The sequence below is a fragment of the Pseudorasbora parva genome, chromosome 25 (assembly GCF_024679245.1).
Source record: "Pseudorasbora parva isolate DD20220531a chromosome 25, ASM2467924v1, whole genome shotgun sequence".
Lineage (NCBI taxonomy): Eukaryota > Metazoa > Chordata > Actinopteri > Cypriniformes > Gobionidae > Pseudorasbora > Pseudorasbora parva.
Window position 1 is genome coordinate 29,432,831 of NC_090196.1, and position 14,238 is coordinate 29,447,068.

The window sequence follows — 14,238 nt, forward strand, 5'->3', positions numbered from 1 at the left end:
TATGTCACTAGACATTAAGAAATCATGTTCATTTCAAATACTTATATCACTGACAACAGTAGTCCGGCCAGGATATTGTCATTTAAATGTTGTTGTTGCAGCTCAACTGATGTTGATGTTGACATGTTGTGTTTTGGCCTGAAGCTCCGCCCTCCACCTATCGACCAATCACAAACTCAGTAGTGTTTCTGCATCCGGGTTGCCAGATCTGCTCTAGTTACCACAGCTGCAGATCTACAAACGTTCCTGCTGATCCTGCAGCCAATCTGGCAACCTCGAGTCAGGGGGAGGGGGAGAGGGAGACACCGCTCTACAGTCATTTGAAAGTGATTGCAGTACCAGTTTTGTCCACAATCTTACACTTCCTTTAATAGAATCTCCTCAGAGATGCATATAATCAACCTGAAAAAAACCATGACTACTGTAAGTTATTTTTATAAAACACAAATTGACCTCATTTACTTTCTCAACTCATGCCCCTTTTCTGTATTTTAAATGATTCATTGAACATAATTTCGAAAGGAAAATGTTTGTCGTCATAATCTTTCTTAAAACTATACTTCATGTCTAGAACTTCCTTTTTGATTGACATTACCAAGCCCTCATTTTTCAGCTCCTCCCCCCATTCTTTTATCTAACATCCACTTTTCACGATCCAGTCAATTCCAGGAAATAAAATCAAGTGCTTTGCTCATTGAATCTGTTTTAAACTAAAGTACGTCACATTATGGAAGTAAAATGGGTTGTAAATGCCATGTCATGTTGATTTTTTTTTTACATGGTTAGTTTGGAGGCTGCACTACAGATCATAGACTATAGCAGATAAGGTACTAGAACTATTTACTATAATCACTTTGGTAGTTGAAAGTATGCGTTTTAAAGTTCTGTGTTGTAGATAAAGATCAACACACGTGACAAAACAATTCAAAACATTTCTTTGCAATTGCCTGTCAACAAACTACAAACTAGTTCTTGCATGATTATTATTTTTATTTTTTTGGAGTTTAAAGGTGCAAAAGAAAAAACTTTAAAGGTGCACAAAAAGTCATTTTGTCTGTTTTGTTCAAGGACGTCTATATAATACCTGTATATGATGTTACCGCAGACTGACTGGTTTGCGAAACTGAGTTTGAGGTAAGTTCATCTGTGTATTTAAGTCAAATTGCAAAAAAAAAAGGATATTTGGCAACCTTGGGAAACTACGCCACAGAATAAAAAAAGGTAATTGCTAATTTGTTTTGCAATTGACTTTTTCAGAATTGCGAAATATGAAGTCGCAATTACGAGAAAAAAGTCCGAATTGCGAGGAAAAAAAACATTATCAAGCGAGTTGTAAAGTCCTAATTGCAAGAAAAAAGAAAATATAGCAGTCTCATATAACATTGAGTACCTCCAGAGCATGGTCCCGATGCTACAGAGTTTCGTAACAACGCGTTAATGCGTTCTTAAAATAAAACATTTTACGGCAAATTTGTAAATGGCCAATGCCCACAATAGCCAATTGGCAACCATTTGACTTGGCATGTAGTGCTGAGTCTAACGAGGCCAGTTTTATCCTTTTTAGGGAAATCATTCAGAAGTTATAAGAAAAATGGAAGCATTTTTTTGGATATCTTCTGACCAGTAGGTGGCGCTGTGCCAGAACGCTGCATATTTCCTCAGGTCATGCTTGGCATGACGTACTAAGTTTGTTCTGGGTTGTGGAGATTTGGTGTACTCTTTTTGTCAAATTTGAGAACGATTGGGTTTATCAAAAAGGTTTTGATAATTTTTTAGACCATGCAGGCAGAAGTTATCTGGTTAAATTTTTTTGTGGGAAATTTTTAATGACAGAAAAATTATAAAAAATAGTTTGGTTTTTAGCCCTTATAGTTTAATTCACATAAATGTATGTGAAATTTTGGACAGTTGGTGGCTTTAGCGATTGAGACTCCAAATTTGCTGAGGTAAATTACTTATCAGTGTGCCAAATTTCACTTTTTACTTTTGAACAAACGATGATGTCACACCTTCTGTGCTTAGCTCCCAAAAAATGGCAAGCAATCTCACAATTGCAAGGAAAAAGTCAAAATTACAAGTTGAATTAAAAATGAGTTGTTCTGTGGCTGAATCAAGCTTCCATAGGACCCAGTGTAAGACTTTCAGCTGAAAGGAAATGTATCCGTGCACCTCTAAATGTTTTTTTTTCGGTCATTTGCGCCTGGCGCTCTCAGGTGTGGCTGTCCGTGGTTTCTCCGCTGATGTTCTGAGCTCGGGGAATGAAGCGCATGGCCAGGCAGTCGGGATCCTCTTCCACGGGCTGCATGGAGAGGTTGTTGGTCTGTTTGATGGTGCTGATGGTGCAGCCTTGACGTGGACAGACCGTGAACCTTGACAACAGGGTCACCAGGATGGCCTTCGTCATCACCATGGTGATGTGTTTCCCGACGCAGGCCCGCGGGCCGCAGCCGAACGGCTGGAAGTAACGACTGGGAACCTGTGAGAGGAACGGTACCATAGTGAAGTAATTATACGGTAAAACCCATTCTCCTACATTAGGGGTCCCCAGACTCAGTCCTGGAGGGCCGCTATCCTGCAGAGTTTAGCTCCAACCCCAATCAAACACACCTGAACCAGCTAATCAGTGTCTTACTAGGGCCCATAAAGGCATTGATTATCTGTTTCAGTTATGTTTGATTGGGGTTGGAGCTAAACTCTGCAGGACAGCAGTCCTCCAGGACCGAGTCTGGGGACCCTGGCCTATATAATGGTATTTACTTCAAGGAAAACTATGGTATCACCATGATGGTACATAGGGTACTATATAATGACTGTATTCATATTTAGTGCCATTTACATGTTATTAAAAGGCACATGGTTCAAAGAAAACCATATTATTGCCTATCTAAAAACATAGATATCTTACATTTATAGCCACTTATATTTTCACTTTCTCTCAGGAATATGTGTATTTTCTAGTTTCACAGATCAATGTTGTTTACTCTGTTATTGGAAAAATGTACAACATATTTGGTTATTTGTGAAAGAATATGAATAATTGGTATAAAATCTACAAATGCACCAATTCATGAAGAAAAAACCTTTATATCTAGATTTGTATGATTTTATCTGATTCTCCTAGTTCTTACATTGTTCTCAAAGTTCTCCAAGTTGAATTCATGTGGCTTTTTGAAGAACTCAGACTTGTGCATGCGTCCGATGTTCAGGATGAGGTTTGTCCCCTTTGCCACCCGGTAGCCATCGATGTAGTCGTCCTCCAGAGCCCGTCTCATGATGAAGTCCACCACCGGATGAAACCTCAGAGACTCCTTGATAAAGCGCTCTAGAACGTTCAGGTTCTGCAGGTCGGCCGACTGGACCTCCTGCTCACCTGAGAGGATGAGAAAGACGAGTCATAGTGATGGACGTCTTTTATCATGCACAAATGATCATTTATGATGGGAAATCCAGTTAAAAAAAGGTTTCTACCTGGTCCAAATTGTCTAGATCAGGTATTCTGAACCCTGGGTCCTCTAGGCCAGTGGTTCTCAAACCTGTCCTCGGGACCCCTCACCAGTGCATGTTTTTGCATGGCTCCCTATCTAACACCTGATTTAATTTATCACCTCATTAGTAGAGACTGCAAGACTTGAATTAGGTGTGTCTAATGAGGGAGACATACAAAATGTGAAGTGGTGAGGGGCCCGCAGGACAGGTTTGAGAACCACTGCTCTAGACCCACTGTCCTGCAGAGTTTAGCTCCAACCCTAATCATGTACACCTGAACCAGCTAATCAAGCTCTTCAGGATTACTAGAAAGCCACACACAGGTGAGTTTGATCAAGGTTAGAGCTAAACTCTGCAAGAGTGGGCCTTGAGGACCAGGGTTGAGAACCCCTAGTCCAGATGGAACTACTACCTGTTGGGGCCAATATTAACCTGGTAGACCATCTTGATTACGTTGGTTAGCCACCTTCAGGGTGCGTTCACACTTGTCCTGTTTGGTTGGATTAAAACGAACCCTGGTGCGATTGCTCGTTTAGTGCGGTTCATTTGAATATATGTGAACGCTGCCATCCGAACCCTGGTGCGCACCAAACAAGCGGACCGAGACCGCTAAAAAGATGGGTCTCAGTCCACATCCAAACGAACTCTGGTGCGGTTCCATTGCTATATGAACGCAACACGGACCAAAGACATGTAAACGGACCAAAAACCGGACGTAATGTCACAAGATGCGTAGCATAGTCCACTGATTTGACGACGCGGAAAGATCGGTGTATCCAAAATGAGTAACGTTAACGTTAGAGGGCAAACGTGGAGCAACGAGGAAGTGCCTCATCAATATTTGGTCCGACGAGCATGTTTCGAAAATGCTAGAAAAAACGCACAAAAAGCACACCTGGTTCTTCTCATCAAAGGACTTGTTGCCCATTTGTCGGTACAGACGACAGAACTGCCGTCTCTTTTCTGCACAACGGAGGAAATGCTGCTGTTTTGAACATTTTATGAGCTCTTCATGAGTTCTCAGCGGGTAAAAATAATGCCATATGTACACGCATAAAATGATGGCGTTTAATCACAGCACACAGCATTGTTTTGAATGTTCGGTAAGCAGCTACGACGTCATATAAGCCGACCATCAGGTTGTGAGCGTCTCCCTGTGCCTTTGGTTCGGTAACTTTAGGTTTGCTGTTAAAAATGCCAGTGTGAACGCTAAGCGGACCAGGGCTATATGTTTTGTTTATTGGTCCGGACCAAACTAACCGAACTACAAGTGTGAACGCACCCTTAATCTACATGCTTCGATAAAATTGCCCTGTGAAAGGTTTACTGTACCTCTCTGAGACTGTATCTCCTGAACGATCTGCTCTTCCACAGCAGAGTTCTGCTTCAGCAGCAGAAGCATGAAGAACAGACTGATGGAGAGGGTGTCTGGAGCGGCGATCACCATCTCCAGCACACACTGCCTCACGTCGTCCGCAGACAGCTCGCCATGGTTCTACACACACGTGGTAAGTTTACACATTCTATTGCTTTAATGTAGGAGATGGTACATAAATGAAGACAACGTGTTTGTGAACACACCTGAGCAAATATCAGCTCCGTTGCGAAGTCCGTCTCATCCAGCTTTTCCATTTTATTGATGACCTGTCGCTTTTGCTCCACAAGCTTTTCCATTTCATCCTGCAGCTCTTTTCTACAAGAAAAGACTTCTTTAAGGGATGTAGGGTAAAAAATAAAAGTACTACATAGAAAACATTTCATGGTGCTTTTAGTTATTTCTTCATTTCAAGACCACCCAATCCTTTCAACCACATGCCCATTCTTCAAAACGGCCTTCAAATCATGTATCAACACACTCAAATGTGCAGAATTCATGAAAAGAATACTTTTTTTTGTTTTTAACAGAATACATGTAAAAAGTGATCACAGGACCTTTAACTGAAAACAAAAATAACCATTCGTTCAAACTTTGATCTACAACAGTGGTTCCCAACCACATTCCTGGAGCCCCCCTAACACTACACATTTTGCATATCTCCTTTGACTGACACACCCATTTCAGGTCTTTGAGTCACTACTAATGAGCTGATGACCTGAATCAGGTGTGTTTGATTGAGGAAACATGCAAAATGTGCAGTGTTAGGGGGGCTCCAGGAATGTGGTTGGGAACCACTGATCTACAACAGGGGTTCTCAACTCTGGCCCTCAAAGTCTACTTTCCTGCAAAGTCTAGAACCAATGTTGATCAAATTCTTCTAACTGCAACTTTCTAATAATCTTGAAGACTTTGGATGCTTTGGATATTCAAATTGATGCTTCCTCATTTCCTCGCTCCAGCGTGATCGAACTCGGCCATCTTGAAGGACATCTCAATTCTCTTATTGCACTTTTAGGAAGTGAGTACTGAGCGAGGTAGCTGCCTGAGGAGTCATGAGTGAGGATTCACAGGTGTACTCTTTCTTTGTATCCTAAAGAGGGTGGAGGTAAAGCCGGGTGCACACTGTTTGTTCCATTTGTCACATTGTTCCACGATTTGGCCATCTGAGACAAATTTAGCAAGTCCTAAAAGATTTCTCTGATCCTAGGCTAAAATCTGACATCTTTGGTCGTTAGTTTGACATGTTCACCCGCAGCCGATTAATGAGCGCTGCGATCAAATTTTACCTCGGACGAAATTCTGGCAGTGTCAGAAGATTTGGCACACAATCCTCCAGTGTGACTTCTCCTACGACGACAGTCAAATATCTCCGTTTTTCAAGACAAACTATGACCAAAACGAGAGCTAGAGATTTCTTTGTAGCCAGCATTTCAGTCCCGTGTGTAATGCAGCTCACCGTCACCAAACGCGTCATTCATTGATGATATAAAGCTCCGGACGAGTTTTCTAGCACGCGTCCGTTTTTAGCGCACCTTTACTATCGTGCAGTCTGACATTAATGCCAACTGAGATCTTACAGTGTGACATGGCTTACATCAGGGATCATGTTCGTACAGTCTGACAAGGGACATTCGCAAAGGATTTTGAAAAATCGCACAGTGTGCAGGACCCATAAGACGCAAGGGAAGTAAACGTGGGATGGACAAATAAGAAATTAGAAGCTCCCCTTGATTGGCTTGTTCAGGTGTGTCTGATTCGGGTTGGAGCAAAACTCTGCAGAAAAGTGAATCTTGAGGGCCAGAGTTGAGAACCCCTGGTCTACAACAATCTGCAAGGTATCAAAAGATGGAGCAGTGCCAATAATATGGACCCAACGACAAACCCACAATCTGCAAGTCATTCTTCTTGCTAAATTCACATGCAAAAATTTTCATCAATTGATGTATAGATAAGGTGTAGTAGCAAAACCGTAAAAGGTGACTTCTACGGGTCAGAGACAGAGAGTGGAAACTGGTTGTTTTTGGTACAAAAAAAACTTGACACAACATACACAAAGGATAAATTCAGTTAAGTTTGAGGTGGACTCACGCTGCCAGATGGTATTTTTTGTACACAAAGTCCAGTTTGAAGAAAACATCTGGCTGTATGAGAACTGTCTGCCATGTACTGAAGTACCGGTGGATCTTTACCAGCAAGTCTTTCTCTGCATTGAACCAGTATAAAGAAAGAAGTTAGTGATCTTACATTCTTAATATAAAGGTTTTCAATGAGACCATAAAAGAACCATTTTTGTTTCCTAAAAGAACCGTTCCGTGAAAATTCTAACAAAAACCATCTTTCCTTATTGTGAAGAACATTTTAATACACTGTCAGAAAAAAAGGTACAGTGCTGTCACTGGGGCGATACCCTAAGGTACAAAACTGAAAAGGTACTAATATGTACCTTAAAAGTACTACTATGTAACTTTAAGGTACTAATACGCACTCTTAAAGTACTGATATGTACATTTTAGGGGTTAGTAAGGTACAAAGATGTACCTATTTACTTTTGTACCTTAGGGTACCGCCCCAGTGACAGCACTGTACCTTTTTTTATGAGAGTGTACTCTAAACGTTTGAGGAATGTAAAGGTTTAATGGAAGGCTTTTAACAGAACCATAGATGCCAATTAAGAACCTTTATTTTTAAGAGTGTTCTGTAAAATATTCAAATCTATACCTTTCTACAGTCATCCATGTTAATCTTAAGTATCACATTTATATAATTTCCCAGCATAATCAAGGGATTTACAGCCTTCTCCTCTGGTAATAGTTCTAATCAGACCAATTAGATCAACGGAATCTAGTTCCAAAGCAATTCAAGACCCTCATGTAGCCAAAAAATGTTTCTTGAGTAGCCGTTGCTGAACCCAAAGAACCACTGGGGAACCAGTGGATAATCAAATGGCTGACCGCTGAGAGGGATTTTTAGGAAGAGTCTATTGGAAACGTCCACCACAATACAGCGCAGAAGATTGAGCACGTCCACGTGTCCCGAGGGGTCCGTGAACTCCTGCAGAACGTCAAGCTGTTTGTTGGTGGCGCTGACACACACGTCTACTGACTTCTGGAGACCTGGACCTGTAAGAGCTACACAAACGCATAGTCAATAGATTCGGATGATTCGGTGTAGGACCTGATCTGAGACCAGCGAATAACACCCACCTTTGGTGAAATATGTTCTCACTTTCTTCCACAGTGTGATGTTGCTGTTGAAGATGATGCCTTGTTCAAACATGCCAATGCACTGCAGACCTTTTGTACTGGCAAACCTCCCGATGTAATTATTGCTCTTCAGAACATGATACACCGCAGTGGACCTGAAACAGTTGTTTTTGACACTAAAATTTGACAACATCCAAAATGGTGCCCACATGGGTTGCACTCCTCATTTGAGTCAACACTTAGTGACTGTTCAGCTGAAAAACATAAAAACGTTCCATGTGTTTTGCCCATTAATTTACATGACGACAGCATTGATGTAACTGATTTGAAACGATGCTGTTATTGTCTTTTTGTAAACTACAAAAAACCCGTTGAAATGGTGAGATCATACACTTATTACGTGTTCAGTCAATAAGCATGTCATGTTTCTTTTAGTTGTTTTCTTTTCGCAGATCCATGCACTGTAAAAATTTTAGAAAAAGTTACCTGGTTGCCTTAATTTTGAGTTCATTGAAATTTAAATTTTGAGTTAATACAATGAACATTTGAGATTTGACAACCTTTATTAAAAGATTAAAAGATTTTTTAAGCATATTGGGTAATTGTGTTTTATTTCTGATGACGCAGTGAAACATGCCAAATAGTGCTATTTTCATGATTCATCCGATTTTTTTTTTTTTTATATGGTTCAGATACAATAATATTTTGAGTTTCTATTTATTAAACAAATTCCCTTCATTGTATCAACTCAAATTTTTAATTTCAATAAACTCACAATTTTAAGGGAACCAGGTTACTTACTTTTTTTAAGTTAAACCAACAAAAAATGTTTACAGTGTGTGAACGGGGAACAGTTTGACACCGTTGTACGTGGAAACACACACACACACACACACAAGATTCTCTTTTTAGTACATTGTTGTAGTTTAAACGTACCAGAAGGGACATAATTAGGCATGTAACAAAAAATTAGGGTTTGCCTCATAGGGGGTGCTCTTGAGCACTTTGAACTACAGATTTAAATATCAGTTAAGGTGCGGTGACATTTATGGCTGTCTTGTGAATTTTCATGGGTGAAATCCAGTCATTTTAATTGGAATCCACACAAAGTTTCCCAAGCAGAATTTGTTCAAATTGGCCATACGGCTTCGCCACGTTGACCAACAGAAAGCTGCTTGTAATGTGACAGCGTTGGGTTTTGTGTATGGAGAACCTCCATCACTGAAGACACTTTAAAGTAGATTAGTAGCTTTAAAATTTCTTTAAATTTTCATCATTGCTTTTAAAATAATTTGCTTATGTGTAGCATGCATTATATTGACAGTACTAAAATTGAGAAATGGGACATCCTAGTTTAAGTATAAATGCAAGCAATGACCACAAGACAAGTGCAACATTTTGGACCTGGCCATACAGGTCCGACTTCTGTTCATGAAAGCTAAATGTATATCGTGGCAAGCAGGACGAGGCTGAGGCCGTGATAATGAGCGCCAGCTGGACGTCATTCTCTAAATCACACCACTGGCCTCGTGCTGTTCTCTCACGGCCCGCAGCTCCGTCCTGCTTGCCACTAATATAAAGAGAGTCTATTTAAATCTGCAATCATTTGTTCGACGGATGAACTTGCTTGCTGAGTATAACGGTCTCTTCTCCGTTGATCCAAACCCGAGCAATGCTGCCATATTTTTCGTTGTAGTAGTTGCACGCAGTGCCGATCCCCATCCACAGGAACCGACTGTAGCTCAGAACCGGGCCGAGACCCAGCCACCAGCCGGGACCTGAGAAACAGCAAGCACATCGCACCTAGTGAAACCAGTGGGTTGTTCCCAGTGAATCTGACTGGTTTTAACTCACCTGGGACTGCAGATTGGTTCTTCCAGTTCTTGGCTCTAAATATTCTGTGCAGTAGAATCAGCAGTAACGTTCCCGTCAGCACCAGAAGCGTTCCCTGCACCGCTCCGGCCGCGCTTACCGTACCCTCGCCGGCCTGCTCCATCGTCAAATCATCTACAGACGCACCTTGTGGACCTAAATATATTGAAATGTCTTAATGTTGGAAACTGCACTGTAAAACTGCAATAGTTTTGTTAGCATGTTGCTAATGTTAAATTATACATTTTAGAATGTATGAATACTATTTCTGGCTACGTTTTGGGGGTTCTGGCATGGTATTGGTCCAGTTGTGGGTGAGTTTTGGGGTAAAGGTGGTGGGAGTTAAAGGTGGCTTATTTCTGTCTGGGGATTCTGGCCAGTTATGGCTGATTTCTGGGGGAGGGGAGGAGGGACATGGAAGAAGTTATGGCTGAGTTTTGGTCTGCTTCTGGCCTGGTTCTGGTTTGCTTTTGGGCCAATTGTGGGCCGTGTTTTCATGTGATATGCGGGCCAAACTCTCAGCCGATATTCAACCAGATTTGGCCCCATATTAATTTGCTATTTGGGATTGCATCCAGTTTGACGACAGTGACATTCTTCTCTGCTGTTAGACTGGCGTAGGCTTTATTCTTGCACTGTCTATACAAGATATGGAAATAACATCACAACATTTTGTGATTGACAGTGCAAGAGTCCAGCATTCTGTAAAGTCTCCTCCCGCACATCCTAAAGACTTTCAACTTTCAAGGTATAGTCCACCCAAAAATGAAAATTACCCCGTGGTTTACTCGCCCTCAAGTCATTCTAGGTGTGTCCTGGCTCATCAAAGCTTTATAATTGCAGTGAATTGTAAAATTGCCGCTATCCATCATATAACTGCTCCACACGGCTCCAGATTTTTCTTTTATTAACCTTCTGAAGTGAAGTGGCACGTTTGTGTAAGGAAAATATCCATATTTAAAACTTTATATACTAAAATAACTAGCTTCTGGCGGTCAGCAGTAGCAAGTTGACTGGAGCAGTTATATGATGAATAAATGCACTTTTATAGCCTGTCAAGCCAGACAGACCCACATCAAGATGTTTGGTCTGGAAACTCACCATTGACGGCTCAATCTGAGGGGCGGGATAAACGGTTGTCTTTCAAACTCCCTCTGCACGCGATAGGATAGCGCTACAACCAACCTGAGCAACGTGAAGCGGAGTTCGTTGACAGATTAAACTTTCGCCGTATCAGGTAGGCTAAACTCAGAACACATCTTCCCTCTTTAAGAATGACTTCAGTGCCGTTCTTTGTTCTTTTCTCAGAGAAAAGCTTAACTCATGTCCTCCAGAGTCGCGGTCAAAGCTGATTTGAAAGACCGCCGTTCGCCAGCTTCAGTGTTTACTGGAAGCACACAAGCGCAACTCTGCCGTCATTATGTTAAGTGCCGCCCACCGACTCTATACGATGTGATTGGCCTGACCAGAGTTTGGTTCTTCCCGCTCAAACGTCTATGGAGAGTTGCTAGACGACACCCGATGCAAATTAGATTTGCTGCCGCTAGAGTGAGTCTAGATTTCTAGGGTAGCACTTTTATGGACTTCAAAAATGACCCAATAATTCACTGCCATGATAAAGCTTGGAAGAGCCAGGACATTTTTAATATGACTTTGTATTTGTCTGAAAGAAGAACGTCATATACACCTAGGATGATTTGAGGATGAGTAAATCATGGGGTAAAAAAGCTCTGGACTCAGAGGTGTAAATGATTCTTCATGATCCCTCCCAACCATTCTCTTACAATATGAGCTGATGGACATCCTGGAATATGGCTATGATGTGTCTTCATATTTGTTTAAGAAATGAAAAGCTACACTCTCCATCATTTAGGGTTAGAAGAACTGCTGCCAAACATATGACATGCTGGAAACATCATAATCATTGCAATAATCATCCAATCATAGACTCCTAAGCATTTGCCTATTTAAATCCAAACAGTGAATTATTATTATTATTTTTATTTTTTTTGGCTGTGCAGTGAAACTTTCATAAGCTGAAAAACTTCATGGAACACTCTTCATGTCCTTGAATTGATTTCAAAAGTAATTATGCAAGTGCTTTGTGTCCTGTGCTTCAGTAAACCATATGAAATTTTGATTTGATTTCAGAGAAAATCAGCCCTGCTGAGAACTTCTAGTCTAATGAATTCGCACCAACCGAAGAAGTTGACTTCCACTGGAGTAATATAACAAACACACTCACCTCCTTAAATCTGCATCGGTTTCATTTCTTAATGTGCCGTCCAGTAGCTCAGTCTTGCCATCCGCATGCTCCCATCATGCCGAAAATCATTAGCTGTCGTTTTACCTCAATATATATTCTTTCCCCAAGTTTTAAAGCTGTTTAAAACCCCCGGTTCCCAGGATACACCCTTGATTTTGCTTGTAAAGTGCCATTGAAAGTCCAAAGCAGTCCACTGGACACGTCCAGACCTGAACAATGAAACGATTATGGAGGCTTTCTTACTCTCCAGAATAAAGCCACATCAACTGGGCAATGCGAGATACTGTTAGATCTTTCATGCCAAACACACATCTTTTCCTCCTCTCTTGTTATTTTTTTTCAGGGGTTTATTGACCTTTGTCTTGCTTCCAAATCCGCTGTCATTCATTCCCTGAAGGGCCTTTAATAAAAGCAGGTCAGACTGACCCAGAACGGCAGGAGAGAATGAGCTTTTATCTACCAAAGATGTGACACAATGTTGCCTAAGAAATGCATGAGCTCATTCAGCTTCTTAAAGTTTGTAAGGTACACGGAATACATTTTATAATGTGAACCTTATGAACTTACTTCCATTTAAACTGGAATCAAGATGTTTGGGTTTTTTGTGCAAGTGTGCAAGATTGAGTTCAAAATAAGACTTGCTGTCTACTTTAAGAGACATTCATTGAAATCTCTTATGTAATGTTCTGAATAACTAAATGGCTCTCTGGAATACCGATTTTGATTGGTCACAACGTTATATTTTCATATTTCATTTGTTTGTAAAAACATACATTCTCTTATTCTCTCTTTCTCTCTTTTCTTAGAAACACAAGAAAACCCTACAGTGGAAAAAATTACCTTAAAAGTGGATTTAAAAGGTTTTAATTTCATGATTAAACTGCCTGTCACTCAGCTACAAGAGCGAACCAGTGAGAAAATATATAAATTAATATTTTTTATTGCATTTTAGTGTTGTTTATGAAATAATAAATACATATATACAATAATATTGTAGTAATATTGCATCTATTTTTCAAAGTAACATTTCAAATGAATATTCATTACTTTATTTAAATGAATTTAAAATTGATATTTTTAGATTTATTTAATTTTTATTTCAGTTTTAGTAAATTTAGTATGTTTAAGTTAAACTTAATGAAAATGAAATCTTAATGCTCTTTTGCCATTTTTAAAAATTGTATATCCATGTTAGCAATTTGTAAATATTAGTTAAAGGGATAGTTCACCCCAAAAATCTGACTTAACATAACTCTACAAGTTTAAAAAAATCTATTCAAAATTGTAAATTGATGTGCTCATGACTTCACAAGTGGGAAGTAGGAAATTTCCGATAACGTGAAGGCAATATTAAATACGATCACAACATGTCGGAAATTACCCTAATTATGAGGTTCCGACTTCGTGAATTTGCGGTTTGGAAAGTCCTCGAAAAACCCGTAAATACAAATTGTAAACTTCGACTTGCACCACCTGACTGCACAGATTCGTTTCGCTGTTGATAGTGTTGCCATAAAAATGCTAATTAATAAAAATGTCTCCTAATTACGGTAATTATGACATGCCGTGAATGCAACATAACCCTGGCACATACATGGCAACAGTTGATTAGTGCACTTCATTTCTGGGGCACTTCAAAATATAATTTGTGTTCAACAGAAGTAAGAAATTCAGACAGGTTTGGAACAACATGAGGGTGTGTTAAATATAGCATGCCAACTAACAATAACAGCATTCACAGGCGCATCGCATGTGACGGTTCTCAGGTTAATCATTAAAGCTTATATAAGAAATTATAAAATAATTTACGATCGTTATGTGAAAGGGCAGCAGTCCACTGCACTGTCACAAACAAACAGTTGCTTCAACAACCTTGTGACGTAAACTGTCTCGCCGTACAGGCCACAGATCAGATTTTCAGTGTAAAGTGAATATATGCTTTCGCCTGCTGTCAACCAAAAGTAAACCATGAGGTTGATTTGGAGGGAAAACTCATTTGACTTTGGTAATGATTGTGGTGTAAGTTATTCTGT

At 40.2% G+C, this 14,238-nt stretch overlaps 1 protein-coding gene across 1 annotated transcript; it reads right to left on the reverse strand.

Annotated features, from left to right (window-relative positions):
- Positions 1-722: 722 nt before the first annotated feature.
- On the reverse strand, positions 723-12,516 carry cyp19a1b (cytochrome P450, family 19, subfamily A, polypeptide 1b). The gene is made up of 10 exons (XM_067437265.1): positions 12,185-12,516; positions 9,922-10,095; positions 9,695-9,845; positions 8,068-8,222; positions 7,816-7,992; positions 6,953-7,067; positions 5,068-5,179; positions 4,819-4,981; positions 3,129-3,370; positions 723-2,476 (listed from the first exon to the last, which is right to left on the reverse strand). Exons 2-10 carry the CDS (start codon positions 10,061-10,063, stop codon positions 2,210-2,212), a joined length of 1,524 nt encoding a protein of 507 aa, XP_067293366.1. The 5' UTR covers positions 10,064-10,095; positions 12,185-12,516; the 3' UTR covers positions 723-2,209.
- Between the last annotated feature and the right edge of the window lie 1,722 nt (positions 12,517-14,238).

Coding starts and splice junctions, on each gene's coding strand:
- cyp19a1b (XM_067437265.1), bottom strand. CDS start 10,063: ATGGAGCAGGCCGGCGAGGGTACGGTAAGCGCGGCCGGAGCGGTGCAG. Junction 5,180..6,952: donor AAAAAATACCATCTGGCAGC/GTGAGTCCACCT, acceptor CTTTTCTTGTAG/AAAAGAGCTGCAGGATGAAA. Junction 4,982..5,067: donor CGGAGCTGATATTTGCTCAG/GTGTGTTCACAA, acceptor ACGTGTGTGTAG/AACCATGGCGAGCTGTCTGC.